Raw genomic sequence first — 17,499 nt, 5'->3', positions numbered from 1 at the left:
AACCTTCACCCTGAACCAGTCTGTCGTACCTACTGCACACTTTACTGCCGTCACACTGTCCTCATACATGTCCTGCACAACCCTCACATACTTCTCTGACACACCTGACTTCCTCATACAATACCACAACTCCTCTCTCGGCACCCTGTCGTACGCTTTCTCTAAATCCACAAATACACAATGCAGCTCCTTCTGTCCTTCTCTATACTTCTCCATCAACATCCTCAAAGCAAATAAGGCATCTGTGGTGCTCTTCCTTGGCATGAAACCATACTGTTGCTCACAGATGGTCACCTCTTCTCTCAGCCTGGCTTCCACTACTCTTTCCCATAACTTCATGGTGTGACTGATCAACTTAATTCCCCTGTAGTTACTGCAGGTCTGCACATCTCCCTTATGCTTAAAGATCGGTACCAGCACACTCCTTCTCCATTCCTCAGGCATCCTCTCCCCTTCCAGAATCCTGTTAAACAATCTGGTTAAAAACTCCACTGCCATCTCTCCTAAACATCTCCATGCTTCTACCGGTATGTCATCTGGTCCAACCGACTTTCCATTCTTCATCCTCTTAATCGCTGCTCTCACTTCCTCCTTACTAATCCTATCTACATCCTGCTTCACCAACTCCACATCTTCCAACCTTCTCTCTCTCTTAATTTCCTCATTTATCAGCTGCTCAAAATACTCCCTCCATCTTCTCAACACACTCTCCTCACTAGTCAACACAGTTCCCTCTCCATCCTTTATTGCTCTAACTTGCAGTACATCCTTCCCAGCTCGGTCCCTCTGCTTGGCCAATCGGTATAAATCCTTTTCTCCTTCCTTAGTGTCCAACCTCTTATACAGTTCCTCATATGCCTTTTCCTTGGCTTTCGCCACATCCCTTTTAACCTGCTGCCGCATCTCCTTGTACTCCTGCCTACTTTTCTCATCACTCTGTCGATCCCACTTCTGTTTTGCCAACCTCTTTCCCCTAATGCTCTCCTGCACTTCCTCATTCCACCACCACGTCTCCTTGTCTTGCTTTCTATTTCCAGATGTCACACCAAGTACTTTTCTAGCTGCCTCCCTCATCACTCCTGCAGTAGTTGCCCAATCATCCGGCACCTCTTCACCACCACCAAGCCCCTGTCTGACCTCTTCCCTGAACCTCACACTACACTCTTCCTCCTTCAGTTTCCACCATCTTATTCTTGTTTCAAACCTTACTTTCCTCCTCTTCTTCTTCGCCTCCAAAACCATCCTACAGACCACCATCCGATGCTGTCTAGCTACACTGTCCCCCGCCAACACCTTACAGTCTCCAATCTCCTTCAGGTTGCATCTCCTACACAGAAGATAATCCACCTGTGTGCACCTTCCTCCACTCTTATACGTCACCCTATGATCCTCCGTCTTCTTAAAATACGTGTTCACCACTGCCATTTCCATCCTTTTAGCAAAATCTACCACCATCTGCCCTTCCACATTCCTCTCCTTTAAACCATACCTACCCATCACCTCCTCATCACCTCTGTTCCCTTTACCTACATGCCCATTAAAGTCTGCCCCAATCACCAATCGTTCTTTCCTAGGTACACCATCTACCACTTCATCTAATTCACTCCAGAATCTTTCTTTCTCCTCCATCTCACAGCCAACTTGTGGAGCATAGGCACTGATGACATTTATCATCTCTTCAACTTCCACCTTCACGATCATCACCCTATCAGAAACTCTCTTCACCTCCACTACACTCTTACTGTACGCTTCCTTCAGAATCACCCCTACACCATTTCTCTTCCCATCCACACCATGATAACACAGTTTAAACCCACCTCCAATGTTCCTGGCCTTACTCCCTTCCCACTTGGTCTCCTGAACACACAACACATCTACCTTTCTCCTCTCCATCATATCAGCTATCTCTCTCCCTTTACCCGTCATAGTACCAACATTTAAAGTACCAACCCGAACCTCTACTCTCCTACACTGCTCCTTTTCCTGCCGTCTCTGTAGACGCCTTCCTCCTCTCCTTCTCCTCCTTCGGCCAACAGTAGCCCAATTTCCACCGGTACCCTGTCGGCTAACGATACCTGTGGCGGTCGTTGTTAACCCGGGCCTCGACCGATCCGGTATGAAATTCTCATTTGTGATCCGCATATTTGATTTGGCACATGTTTTACGCTGGATGCCCTTCCTTACGCAACCCTCCCCATTTACCCGGGCTTGGGACCGGCACTAAGAGTACACTGGCTTGTGCCCCCCTAATGGCTGGGTTGATCGAACTAACAAACTAATTTGCATAATTAGCAAAATTGCCTGATTGGGTAGTTGCACATGTTTCCAATAGTATTTGTACATCTCAAGTGATTTTTCCTGACTGTCTCTGTGGTGGTCTTCCAGTACGATGTTATTCTTCAGTGTTATTCTTATTGTGGACAGATGACAATAGATGTTTCAGAATCTTTCATCATAGCATATATCTAATCAGGCAGCATCATTTTGCCTCAACATGACCTATTACCTAATTATACAAGCCATCCTTTCGGTTTATGCAAAACCCACATATTGAGAATATTATGACAACTCGTTCACTTGAGTAATTTAGTAGAAAAACACTCGGCGAATCAATGCCAAAAATATTTTACTAGAATATGTAAACTGATAAGGATGATGAAAGGAGATTTGCCATTGTCATCACACCTGAAGAATGGCACTTATTCATTTAGCTATTTCTCAATAATTCAGTCTGTCCTGGAAATGCCATAACAGAAACATACTACAGGATGACTCTAGATGTAGTTGTAGTTTGCAGCATTGAAGCTAAGGCACCGAAATATGTTTCATAAAGATTGGTCTCCTGTGCACAAAGAATGATTAACTGGTTTGCTAAAACTGGAATGGAACATCTTTGGGATGAATTTACCCCCCAAGACATCTAATTATGGCTGAATTGAATTGAAGTCCCCACAAACATACTCCAAAGGTCCCCACAATTTTTCCACAGCATTGATATGGTAAATCAGAATCTTGTGTACGATCTTCAGAAAGCACGTACGCTTGTGATGGTTAGGTGTTCGCAAAAGTTTTGGCCATAGAGTATACAGTTGTATACGACTGGTCGTTTTGAGTCAGGTGACCTATTTCAATCTTTACTATAATAGGAATTCTTTAAAAAAAAAATGTTTTTTTGTTCCCCGTTGCTGTTTCAAACCTACACAGATATACTGTAAATGTCATAAAAGCATAAGATAGATTATCTTCACGCCGTCCTACCGACCTCTTTCCTCAGTGTTGTCCTAGAAGAAATGTGCTGTGCTGTGAGTATATAAAGTTAAGAGAGCAGCTGGACGATCGTGGCGACGAACTTTAGCCAGAATAGTACAAAGTTACATTGACTCGTGCAATTGTAATCGGGTAGGTTTTTTTTGTGTACTTTTACTAGTAGTTTTTAAAATCTGTAATTTTTACTTTTACCTAAATATTTTGTTTGAAGTATTGTACTTAACTACGTTTAAAATCACATTTGTTACTGAGTAAAAAAAAAAAAATCCGAAAAAAATTAAGCAAGGAGAAATAATTGCACCTCGGAAAATATTGCACTTGATAGAATCATCATGTAGATCATGATAGATAGAACAAACACACTAAATGTACAAGAAAGAAAGATCCAGCTGAAAGCAAAATGCTATCGAATCGAAAGTTGTCTGAATTCTGAATATGCATTTGCAATTTCTCTCGTTATAATACATTTATTTATTTATTTGTTTATTTATTTTTACTCGCATTAGACTCAAATGATGGACTGTAGTGCACTTGTAAAGGTGTTGCTTCAGTTAAAAACAGCTAATTTGAGATTATCCTTTTGTCCTCCACCTAATTGTTAAAAAACAAACAAAAGTAACTTTAAATTTAAAATGTTTAAATTTGTACATTTTAAATGAGCTTTTTTTTTTTTTTTTTTTAAGTAGATCGGGATTTTAGACGGTTAACTTTACTCGTTTTAAAATTTGTTCGAAGTAACAGTACTTTTACTTAGAATACATACCTAGAAATGTACAGAAGAAAATGGAGTAGAAATTTGTACTCTTTCTACCTCTGGTAATGGAAAATCTCTCTGCATTTATTTTGTATTTTTTTAAAGCAGTATTAATGTATTGCATCACACTTGTACTTTGGATCCAGTGGCGCACAACATGGTGCGGTGCTACTTTTACTAGAACATGTGGTATTCGAACAAAACTTTTTGCATATAGGAAATAAGAAATAGCCTCCCAACTGCAACTCCACCGTTTAAGTGTCGAGGAAGATTGCGTGTGGGCGAGTCCAACAGGGACAGAACGTGCCTTGCAGCGTTCCCCTGCCAGGGACAGGTCCTCTTGTGACCTGTTAACATTTCAAAGAGAGAACAGTTTTGTATTAGTTGGTCCTACTCATGGGGGAAAAAGTATAACAGGCAAATGTGTCATCGAGTCCTAGACTGAAACTGAAAAGGGCTGTATTTTCAGGTTCACTTTTGCTCGTTTATCTAGGCTGGTGTAAAAAATAAAGTAAAAAATTCCTGGCACATTTATTAAAGGATTCATATTTAGGCAATTTATCATATTCAGTGTATTGTAGCAAAGAAAAAAACCTAGCAGCGGGTTTGGATGTTATGGTTTTTTAGTAAATCTACTACTGTATGCCGGTGAATTTGCTTCTAATGAGCTTTTTTAAAGTAGTGATTTTTTTGTTGTTGTTATTTTTCATGTCGTCTGAGAGTGATTTGTTCATTTTTATACTGAAAGCACATTAGCAAAGCTTCCTAAAATCTCTCTGGGTTATGTACAGGTAGCGCTTTGTTCCAAGTCGTTCGTTATTTTATCGTGACTCCCGTATACAGAACGCTATACAGTTATTTATACATACACTATATTGCCAAAAGTATTGGGTCACCTGCCCTTTCCTGCTATATGTGGTTCTTTTCCAAACTGTTACCACAAAACTGGAGGCACTCAATTGTACAGGATGTCATTCGATGCCTTTAATTACATTTAGCATTCACTTGAACTCGGAAACCCAGACCTGTTCCAGCATGGCGATGCTCCTGTGCACAAAGTGAGCTCCTTGAAGATCTGGTTTACATGCTTTAGAGAGGAAGATCTTTAGTGGCCTGCTATAGAGCTCTGATCTCATCCCTACTGAACACCTTTGAGATGAATTGGAACGCTGACTGCACCCCAGGTCTCCTCACCTACATCAGTATCTGCCTTTCATAATAGCGGAACATCTTTCCATAAGAGTGGAGGGAATTATAAGAGAAAATTGGGACTAAATGTGAAATGCAATGCCCAAAAATCACATACCGTACTTATGACCAGGTGACCCAATACTTTTGGCAATAGAGTGTATATAAATCATTGGCTCTATATTTAAAGTTGGTGTTTGTAGACGTGCTGGGGATCTGCTTATTATGTGATCAAAGGAACAAAATGAACTAAATGACTCGAAAAAGATTCTTTCATGTTGATGGAGATTTTAAGAACCGAGTCACTAAAATGATCCGATCTTCCCAATACTAGTTTATAACTGATGCTTTAGAGAGTTTCTGAAGTGACAGTTTGATTTGGTGTCATTTAGATTTTTCTATAATATATAATCAGTAGAAAAAAAAGAAATTTTAAAAAGAGATTTTATGTCTAATGCTCAAATCACTAGAATCGCTGTAATCTAAAGGTAGAATATAGACCGATTTACAAACCTGAATATAATGAATGATGGTGATGTTTCAAACTTTTTTGTATTTGTGCATACCGACAAGCAACACTGCTTCTGGGAGAATATCCTATGGGCAAGAGGAGACGAACTGCAGCAACTGTTCGTACAAAATGAAGTTTTTTGAAGAAAATGAATACGATACCTACCGTGGAACATGGAGGAGGTTGGATTATATTTTGGAACGTCATTGCTGCTTTTGGCACAGGAAGCCTCGAATCCGTGCAGGGCACAATGTAATCTAAAAAAACAAGCCATTCTGGAGTGAAGCATACTGCCCAGTACGGAAAGCAGTCTTGGTTGCAGCTCATGGGTCCTCCAACGGGATAATGACTGAATCATGGAGCTAAAAGCACCCCAAACACTGCAATATTCTAAATGTGGCCTTCCATGAGCCATGATCCGAATTTGATCCATCCAACATCTATGGGAAAAGAGGTGAGAGATGCAGTCTGAAAAGAAGGCATGTTTCAACCCTGAGATAGCTGGAGCAGGTTGTTTATTAGAAGTTGGCCAAACAACCTCTAGACAGGCCGAAATCCTAATTTAGAGATTTGCATCGATTGCCTCTGAAGGTTGTCCAGTTTTTGTCCATGTTTTGTCCATTCCATTTGTTTTTTAGCAAAAAAAAAGAAAAATCTGATTTTCTTTTTATTGAATATGCAATAAACAATTCCAAATCCTTTTGTCGGTTTAAAAGAAATTTTTTATTTTTTATTTTTTGTACAGTGAAGTTAAAATATGCCGTTTCCAGCATAGATGCACCATATCTACGCCAACAAATGGAACTTGTGCATCTCCAAAACCTAAATCCCACCATGTTCATTTAATTATCATAGAGATTTTATTAATTTAAAGGTGTAATGAAGAAAATCTTTTGCTGTTACAAGGTGACACTTTATACTGTAGGCGTTTTAGACCATTCCTTTACGCACATCTATTTAAGTTCATCATTATTTCAATAGACTTTTGTGTGCATGTTACCGATAAACAGCTGTCTTCAGCTCACGGCTCTCTGACTTTCCCCCATTTAAAAAACACCAATGTGGCTCTTTTAGCCTTTTTTTTTTTTACTCTCAGGTGTTTTGGGACATTTATTTCCTCAATCATCGCAAGTCCCTGAGGCAGTATTGCAGCCTCCAGACAGTGATGCTCCTTCCACCATGCTTACAATCTGTACAAAGCTCCTTTTTTTTTTTTCCCCCCCTTCTCCATATACGGTCCATAATAGTCCATTTCTAGCTTTTGCCTCATCTATCTGCTGAACATGCCTGGAGGATCGTGGAACATCAAGGTGGTCTATTGAAAATGGGAGACGCGCAGTGGTGTTTGGTCTAGGGATTCTCTGTGGACCGTTAATGCCGTTCTCTTAGTGAGTGAGACGTGTTCAGAACTTTTGCCGTTTCCATTTTTGGTGTCTTTTTTCATTATAGATTAGATAGATAGATAGATAGATAGATAGATAGATAGATAGATAGATAGATAGATAGATAGATAGATAGATAGATAGATAGATAGACAGACAGACAGACAGACAGACAGACAGACAGACAGACAGACAGACAGTTATTTGTTTAGCTGATTTTCCCTGTCTCTCACGGACCAAAAAACTTATACAGTAGGGAATTGTATTTATGGAGTTTTGTTGAAATTATGAAATTCATGAATAAAAATATAATTATTAATTTTAAAAAGAAGTGTAATCTTAGTACAGTACTGTATACATAAAATAGCATTTTTGGAGTGGCGTCCATTTATCGTGGTTTTTCTTTTATCACAGGCGGTTTTGGATACGTAAAAAATATATATATATATTTATATATTAATATCAATCATACCATTTTGCTTATTTGGGGGTGTCCAATGTATGATTTCAAATAGAACTACTAGTTTTCTCGCAAATAAGTTAATGCACAGCCATGATCCCCGATCGACACAGGAGCAGCTTAACAGGTATTTAAATATTTAACAATGTCTGGGAGATTCTGTAAAGGTTTATTTCCTTCTAATTTCATTCCATGAATTAATTTTGAATTGTTTTTCGGTGCATCGATGCGGCGCTGTACCTAAAGCACCCTCGCGCAGGCAATTTAGCGGATTTAATTAGATTTGCCGATATGCGAAATGTACGAATCATTTCTGCAGTGTGGCCTTTCTGCAGTTATTTATTTACTTTCTTTTAGGTTTATTGATCCAAAATGTGTTTATATTTTCTTCTATATCTTTTTTTGTTATGTTCTGTACATCCTGGCATCGTCAGTTAGGTTTAGCACTTGGGTCTGTGTGTGTGTGTGTGTGTGTGTGTGAAAAGAAAATAATGTTTTTGTTGACCCATTTGTCTCCCTTCCAACAGACATAAACAGACAGATGATTTGACTGTCGACTATAGACAGCACTCTGTTTTGACTATGTAAATCCTTGGGGAGACCCAACTATAACTTTTTAGCATCAAGCAATTGATTTTATCATTGAAGGCCTCATCATTTGTAGGATATAAAAAATTAGGTGGAGGAAATGAATGCACCAAAAAGAAATGCATTTAAATCAGTAATATTTTACTGGTTTTAAAAAGACTAAACCTTACATCATCAAACCATGACCACAATATAATCTGCAAACTTAATAGTCCACTGAGACTCCTGTCTGACCTCGTCCGTCAGCCTGTCCATCACCACTGCAAACAGGAAAGGGCTCAGAGCTGATCCTTGATGCATTCCAGCCTCCACCTTGAACCAGTCTGTCATCACTCATGTCACACTGTCCTCATACAATAATAGATGTTTTGGGAATAAAGTCGAAATATTTAGAGAAGTTATTAGCAATAAGGGAATAAAGACGAAATGACAAGAATAAAGTCGAAATTAATAGAATAAAATCTAAATGTGTTGAGAATAAAATTCGAAATATTCTGACAAAGTAAAAATTACAATAAAGACTGGGTTCTGAAAATAAAGTCAAAGTTGCAAGGATAAAGTTGAAGTTACGAGAAGAAAGTAAACGTTTTAAGACTAAAGCCGAAAATGTAAAAATAAAGTTGTAGCAATAGATTAAAAATTAAAGAAAAAATGCAGAATTGCGAGAAACATTTTGTTGGCACGAAGTTCTAATTAGTAAACTGACACTGCAGTGGTTCAGTAGGAAACTTAATTTTATTCAGAAGAAAAAATGTGACTTTTTTGCAGTATGTTGTTTTACAAGAGTTTATGAGGATGATGATGAAAAAAAAAAATAGTCCCTGAACTGGTTGATCACAGACACTCGACTTTTTACTTAAATTATTATGACTTTATTCTCGTATTGCTACGACTTTATTCTCATATCTTAGATTTAACATTTTTTTTATTTATTGGCATCATAATAATTTAATGTATGAAATATTAAATGCTAATTTGTTTTCCTGTATAAGCAAAAAGTACATTTTAATAAATTTTTTGTACATAAAATTAAAAAACTTTACATCTAGTCACTATGCTTTCTGGTAAAAAAAAAAAAAAAAAAAAAGTTGCAGCTATTATTCACATCTGGACTCACATTCATTCGTTCTCTCCATCATTCTCCATCAAACCTAAATCATATACAGCTGTAGTCGTCTGTAGTCCTGTGCTGTGAGCAGCTAAGTGCTGGTCAGGCCGTGTCCATTTTCATACAGGGTTTGTTAGACCCATTAGGCTTATTGATGGTGCTCCAAGTCCACTTTTTTTTTTTTTTAAAGCTTTTATTAACATTCATTAAGTAGTGTCAAGAGAATGAGATCCTCCATGCGACGTGACCGTGCAGGTATATTAGCTCAGGTGCACTCATATGTTAACTCGGCAATGAAAACAGATCAATTAGGGAAGTAGTGCACGGTAATTTGAATAATTGATGATGAATGACAGGTAATGCAATCAAAGCCTGAGGCTCTGTGCTGTTCTTTCTTTCATTCTTTTTTAGAAATCTTCTTGACCTGAACTGGATCCTGCTCATTTGAATGTGGTAGTGCTTTGAACAAATATTCAGTTTTTTTTTTTTTTTTGCAGAAAAGGAACTATAGTTGTGTGTGTAGACATACATTTTATCATACAGCAGATACTCATATATGAGGTACCATCAAAAAGTTCCAAGACGGATGGTGCTATTCTGACCACATGCCTTACCACGTCTGCAATTTCATCATAGACAGCAAGTTAGAGCAAACAGCAAGCGTAATATTCTGCATGAAACTGGGCAAATCTGCCACAAAGACGTTTGTATAGTCGGCGCTATACTTGTTTTTTTGTCTTTTGTCCTGTCTTGTGTTGTCTGTCTGCACTGTCTGTCTGTACTGTTCTTTTGTTTGCACTGTTTGCACCAGGTTGCACTCGATGCACTTTTTGTTTGTGTTGTAGCTCTATGCTGTTGTTGTTTTGTTGTTTAGTGTAGCACCAGGGTTCTGAAGGAACGTTGTTTTTATTTTTACTGTGTACTGTGTACCACTGTGTATAGTAAAAATGACAATAAAAGCCTCTTGACTTGACTCTTGACTTGACATGACATGCCTTTGACATACGGCGATGCCGCAACGAAAAGAACATCACCGGAAAGATGACAAAAGATCGGGAAGACCTTCAACGAATTCAACCCCTGAAAATGTCAAAACCATTCGGCAATTTGTGCATGATGATCGGCGGAAAAACAATCCCCATTCTCGGTTCCGCTCCCACCCTTGTCCCCAGATTTGTCTCCTGTGGACTTCACCCTTCTGATCCAAAATCCACCTTGCAACACCGTTGCAAAGATCCAGCAAAAATCACAGAAGGTGCTTGACACGCTTCGAAAGAAGACTTCCAGAACACATTCCAGAAGTGGCAGAAACGCTAGGAGCTCAGTATTGCTGTGCAAGGGGACTATTTTGAAGGTGATAGTGTGTCAATGTGCATTTAACAGAGCTTTCTTGTAAACGGAGCTCGTTTTAAAACATACGTATGTAATGTATATATACATACACACAGACATGAACAAAACTGTTGCTACCCTTCTAATAATGAATGAAAAGCCCACAATGGGCACTGAAATAACTTAAAACTGACAAAAGTAATAATAATAAAAAAATAAACCTAATTAAATTGCCCTTGACAAAAATGGTGGTTCCCTTAACTTAATATTTAGTTGCACAAGCTTTTGAGGTGATCACAGCAATCAAGCAATTTCTGTAACTTACAATGAGACTTCTGCACCTGTAGACAGGTATTTTGGGTCACACCACATGAGCAAACTGCTCCAGCACTCTCAGGTTTGAAGGATACCTTCTCAAGAGTGTTTTCAGCTCTTTCCACAGATGTTCGATAGGATTTAGATCAGGAGTAATAAAAGGCCACTTTAGAAGAGAGCAATGTTTTGTTCTTTGTCCTTAAAGTTGAAGTGTTAAATGCAGGAAAAATGGGCAAGTCTAAAGATTTGTTTGACAAATCGTGATGTCTAGACTGTGTCTTTTCAAGGGAAATTGTACATGTACTGTACTCAGTAGTTTACTGTACTGTAAACTCAACAGAAACTGTGTATTACTTGTCTCAATGTTTTATTTACTACTTTAACTGAATGATACAATAATAAAATAGCTTTCCAAATATTATGTAATTTATTAGTACAAACTCTGTTTTGAAATTTTACTTCGAACTTTCGAGCCACTCGCGGCTTCTTGCGAAGTATCGGAGTTTTCACAAGTTATTCTTAGTCCGGTTCCAAATGAAAAGTCGCGAACTACCGAGGTTGCGAGTATCGAGGTTCCACTGTATATATACACAGTGTGTGTGTGGTGATAGTAAATGATAATTGTCTGCATTTTCTCAAATGTAATTTTAATGCAATAAACTACAGCTAGTGGTCTGTATTTTGTAGTCTCACAAACGTACAAAAAGTCTCTTTCCTGTAAAACAAATCAATGTACTTTCTTTATCTTGAAAATGCTGAACCAAGGTGGATAGAGACATGAAAAAAATCTGGCTTTTTTCATTCTCATCTGTCTTTACTTCTGTGTGTGTGTGTGTGTGTGTGTGGGGCTGCACACAGGGGAAGGGGATGCACTGGGACAAAGAGAGGTTTCTTGGTGGCAGCCGCCTTGAGTAATGGTGGCTGCCACCAAGGACCCCAAGCAGTTAATTAGAGCAATAGATGCTACACGTGCCGAGACGGAGTGACGACAGAGATTATGTGCTAAATCTCAGGCATAATGAAGAATCTTGGGACACAGGAGCTGGCTTTGCAAAAAAAAAAAAAAAAAAAAAAAAGTGCTTCTAGAAGAATCCCACAATTACCTTCTTCCCCCACCGGCTTTCTCTATACGGCTGTGGAGATGTGAAGAGTTTAAAAGATCCACCTGTAAAGATTCAATGCAGAATTTGTGTATAGTATAGAGCTGATTAAAGAGACACAAACAAACATATCATACATAATATATAGATATTTTGAAATGTTTAGACAGGAAGTAATGATCGTTAATGATTTTGCTTTTAAAAATGTTATAGGAATTCATGGCATGTGTGCTTTTTTCTTTTATTAAGGATTTATCTATCTATCTATCTATCTATCTATCTATCTATCTATCTATCTATCTATCTATCTATCTATCTATCTATCTATCTATCTATCTATCTTTTTACATATATATATATATATATATATATATATATATATATATATATATATATTTATAATCTATATTATAAGAAAAAAGTGCTTTATTTTTAACCAAGCTCTGACCAGAGAGGTTTTTCTGCCCCGAGAGTAAATCATGAAGTTGACCTGATTTCATTGCTTATTTGCTCGGAAGTCATTTTTCCGGCCCTTGTGACAATGGAATTGTCTGGTTCTCTTTCTCTTTTTGTTTTGTTTTGTTCTGCAGTTGTGGATAGGTATTACTGCCTTTGTAACCCCGGTTACGCTGGAGTGAGGTGTGAGCAGGACATCGACGACTGCCTTGGCAACGCATGCGAGAACAACTCGACTTGTGTCGACTTCCATCTGGTGAGTTTCGCTCGAATACTTAAATCCTGGTGTACCTCAGGAAATTAAAAGCGCCGCATCCTGTTATTGCAAATAACCTTTGACGTGACTTGAGACTCCAATATGAAGTCGAACTTCAGTTTTGTTTGGCTGAAGGATTTACTGCAGGGGGTAGTCATGGCAGTTGAGAAATGAATGATGATGAGATAGAACAGCATTATCAGTTGCGTGATGAACCTCAGGAATATTGCAGCCGTGTAAATAATAATATATAAATACAGGTTGAAGTTTCAAAAATACCATGTGATCTCAGTAACTCGTGTTCAAGGGGGTGGTGTGAGTCTTCCATAACTTGCTGAGCTCCTTGGACTTCACATTTCATGAACCAACAGGTGACATTATATTCCCATTGTAGGTTCAGACTCTTGTTCTTGGCTGACAGAAGGGGCATCTAGTCGCTTTAATGTGCGACGTGATTATGTTGCTTTGTGAGACGTCCTGTCTTCTCCGGCCTTTCTCATCAGAACACATTTCTGGCAGCGGGAACTGCTAATAACTGGGTAGTTTTTAATGAATGAGTTAATCATTGCTTTTATTGTAATAAATCGTTATTAGTTGATTGGTCAAATGCTAACGATAAAATGAACATTCATTTATTAAATCTATTTGTTTAGGTTCACACTAAGACTTTTCGTTTCTACACTGAGACATTGCACTTTTAGTCAATGTAGCTTTTCGAAAACGAAGCTCAAAGTGGAACAATTTGAAAACGCCGCTTTTCGTGTCGCAAAGTGACAACTTTTACGACGACATTTCAAAGAGCCGAAAAGTCATTATATACGTCAGGTGGAAATGACGCAGGTCGAAGCATCTTCCGCTTCGCTCATGCAGAGTAGAGGAACGTGAGCGTTTTTTTGGACGTTTTACTGTGGATGAGCTTTTGGGAAACTATCGTTTTTAACCAAAAACGCCATTTTCAAATTTAGCCAAATTAGTGTAGATGGTGTTCTAGTGGTTAGGATGCGGCGCTCTTACCGCTGCCGCCCGGGTTCGATCCCCGGTCAGGGAACCAACCCCAGATACTCTTAGTGCCGGTTCCAAGCCCAGATAAATGAGGAGGGTTGCGTTAGGAAGGGCATCCAGCGTAAAAATGTGCCAAATCATGGATGATCCGCTGTGGCGACCCCTAATGGGAGAAGCCGAAATAATTTTTTATTTATTTTTATTTTTTTGTGTAATGTAGTCTTGGTTAGTAAATGTATTTGTTTCCACAATTTTGTGGAGACTCGACTTTATTGTGTGAAAGTCCAAGCATATCAGCTATACTTATACCAACTCGGATCCCATTTCTTTCAATTCATTTTCTTTATTCGCATTTCCGCAATTAATTTCTTACAACTAACTTGGATCGCAATTCAATGAAATGTTATTTGTATTGCACTTTTAACAGCCAGTTATAAATAGAAGACGAAAAATAAATAAATGTACTACTTATAAATCAGTCAAAACAATGGCAAGGAAAAATTCCCTGAGATGGTTTGAGGAAGAAACCTTGAGAGGAACCATTAGAGTTTTATTTATTGTCGATTATCAGCTGACCACTAATTAACAGGCAAAATTGTTCATTGTAGCAGACTGTTTACATTAATCACAGTCCACCGATCCTAAAGGTTTTTGAGTGTAACCCCCAACAGGAACTAGGGTGAAGGTTATGGCCTATTCCCATTCTTATGGTTGATGTGAGCGTTAACTAAAGCTCTTGACCAGTATCTGCATAAGTGCATCAAGATCAACAAGATCTATGAAGTTACTAAGCAACTTACGAACTTTGAGGATCAATTTGGACCGTAATTAATATCAAGTCTTCTATAACGGCTCGGGACCACAGGTTGGCTTTAATCATCTGTCACTGTAGACAATGATGGACCTGTAATGAATGGACGTTCGGTGTTGAGGATGGGGACGGGTTCCCTTTTGAGTCTGGTTCTTTTAAAGGTTTCTTCCTCATGCCAACTCAGAGTTTTTTTCTTCGCACAATCACCACTGGCTCACTAATTAGGGACAAGCTTACAATTATAAGCAACAAACTTATACATTTTATCTGTGTAAAGCAGCTTTGAGACAATGTTGTTAAAAGCAATATACAATTAAAAATGTATTAACATTGTGTTCCTTTGTGCAAACTAAATGTACAGTAAATGAATTTGTCCTGTCCTGACGTTTCATTGTCTTCCTTCTGACCTGTTTCTCATCTTCAGTGCCCTCATCCGTCCTGATATACTTTCAGTCCTCGCTTTCTATTTTCAGAGGGTACACTCCCTCCTCCTTTTGCCACAGCTTTGTTTGCTTGTCTTTGTTGCTCTTCTGCTCTCCTTCGTATAAGGCAAACCTCCTCCTCCATACAACGTGTTAAGACTCGATCTTCAGCATTGGAGTATAAGAGGAAACCAGCGTGTCATCGATTCCTGATAATTAATGCAAGTGCAGGCCCTCGTAGATATATATATATATATATATATATATATATATATATATATATATATATATATATATATATATATATACACATACATACATACAGTGGTACCCTGACCTACGAGTACATTAATGTACGAGTTTTCCGAGGTACGAGCGGTCACTCCGTTAATTTTTTGCTTTGTTACGCAAGCAGAAAATTGAGGTACGAGCTCGAGACGCCGCTGCTAGAGGGCTAAGCGAAGCCAGAAAGCGAAGATTGTGACGAAAATTAAGATAAGCAAAGAAGAAAAAGTAAAAATGTAAAGTTTAGGGATACGTAGTGTACAGAAGTGATAGTAAAAAACAAGTTTTCCCTCCTCCTCCGCTTATCGCCTCTACCCCCCGCCCCCCTCCACCGACGGTTTCATCAGCTTAAGTCGTCTCATCTCCAAGGTAAATACACTGAATAAAACTGTATATCTTTACATACTCTTTTTATTATGGTTTTATACAAGATTTGTTATTTACAAATGTATTTTCCTAATTTAATATCATGAAACACAAAAACGGGGCGAAAACATATATAGCGACAAAAAGATCAGCTATTTCAGAATTAAGTGCGAATGAATACACAGCTCTTAGGATTTACCATATGCCCAGTAATTCATCACATGCCAGCTGGTATCAAAAAGTTTCAAGCCACGCTCTGTTTAGAAGAAAGTGCTTAATTTATCTATGTTTACACACTATCACCTTCAAAATATTCTCCTTGCACAGCAATACTGTGCAACTGTGCATTCCTGCCTGGCACTTCTGTAATGTGTCCTAATAGTCTCCTGCGATTCACACTGGATCTCCAAAAAAAGGTGACCTTTAATCCGGACCTTCATCTTCGGATAAGGACCGAAGTCTGCATGAGCGAAATCTGTTGAGCAGGGCGGGTGCAGAAGTGAGATCACGTGGCTTGTTTTCGCCGACGATCATCGTGCGCAAGTTGCCGAACGGTTTAGACATTTTCGAAGGTTGAACTCATTGAATATCTTCTTAATCTCTCGTCCTATCTTCCAGCGATGTTCTTGCACGACTCGTTGCACGTCAAACGAGTGTCATGTCAAACGTCTCTGTGGCAGATTTGCAGTTTTACACAGAATTTCACAATTGCTCTTTGATTTTTGTGATGAAATCGCAGATGCGCTAACGTCAGAATAGCACCAGTAGCACAGTTAGTCTCGAAACATTTTGATGATCTCTTGATATTTGGACGAATGTCTTTTAACAAATGTAATAAATACCTATAATCTGTGTGAGGCAATTAACAGTGCACTTATTCTAGTTTGCCTGCTCGGTGTCTAAGAGAGTGATGTAACTGTTTTTAGAGAGATAAATAAAACGTGGCACAGATTCCACATAATGAAAAGAGACCAAAGAGTGTTAAGCTTTATAAATCAGGAGAGAGCAGAGCTGTAAAAATGTCCATCCACTTTTGGAGCAAATGGTTTAGAAGTCTCTAATAAAACCACCTGAACGAGATCGTAAATGCATTTTGTCCCAGAAAGGCTAGAAACGCTCTTTTGGCTGGAAAATAGTAAAGTAAAAAAAAAAAAAATCCTAAAAAAAAAAAGCCAAACAAAAATGATGTTACAGTGCTAGTGCATGCTTCTGTTATATCTAGATTAGACTACTGTATTGTTTTACTGTCTGGGTGTTCAAGTAAGTACAAAAATAAGCTTCAGTTAGTCCAGAATGCAGCAGCAAGATTAGCAAGATCCTCACTAGATCTAGAAAATATGACCACATCACCCGTTTTTTTTAGTCTACATCTGAAGCTTTGTTGTTTTTTTTGTTGGTTTTTTTTTTTTACCAGTTAAATCTCACATTGATTACAAAATACACATATAAAACACTGATTGGTCTCGCACATTAGCATTTGAGCAAACTTTTGTTCTATTATGATCCCCCATGCCTACTTCGATCAAAAGGTGCAGGCTATTTGTTGATACCTAAAATAACAAAGACTACAGCAGTGGGCAGAGTTTTTTCCTACAAATGCCACCTTCATGCCGACAAACCGTTCAGAAATCACAGAAGAAATTTGTTTGCGGGGTTCTGCTCGGATTGTAGAACCCAGAGGAGCGATTTATTATATGGTCAAACTTGGCAAAAATCAGGGCTTAGCTTAATCATTAGCTCTCAAATATGTTCTAAGTTGAGTTTGGTTCTACTATCCTAGATCGATTTCCTAGTATCTTTTCAAGACAATACTGGCTTAGGCCTTGGTTTTTCAGCAGGAAAGTGAGTTAAAAACAAACATCCAAAACCAGAAACCTTACTCAAAATCTGTCTAAA

General features: G+C 38.4%; 1 protein-coding gene across 2 annotated transcripts in view; it reads left to right on the top strand.

Moving 5' to 3' along the window:
• The window catches only part of eys (eyes shut homolog), a 307,099-nt gene that overhangs the window by 60,833 nt on the left and 228,767 nt on the right, over positions 1–17,499 (top strand). The window contains exon 8 of one of the 2 annotated variants that reach the window (XM_083532265.1): positions 12,596–12,717. The exons of the other annotated variant lie outside the window; for it this stretch is intronic. Within the exon in view, the coding sequence (XP_083388391.1) occupies positions 12,596–12,717 (122 nt within the window). The remainder of the gene's footprint in view (positions 1–12,595; positions 12,718–17,499) is intronic. 2 annotated transcript variants of the gene reach the window in all.

Source organism: Silurus aristotelis (genome assembly GCF_946808225.1).
Source record: "Silurus aristotelis genome assembly, chromosome: 27".
NCBI classification, from domain to species: Eukaryota; Metazoa; Chordata; class Actinopteri; order Siluriformes; family Siluridae; genus Silurus; species Silurus aristotelis.
This window is presented reverse-complemented; position numbering and strand designations above follow the sequence as displayed.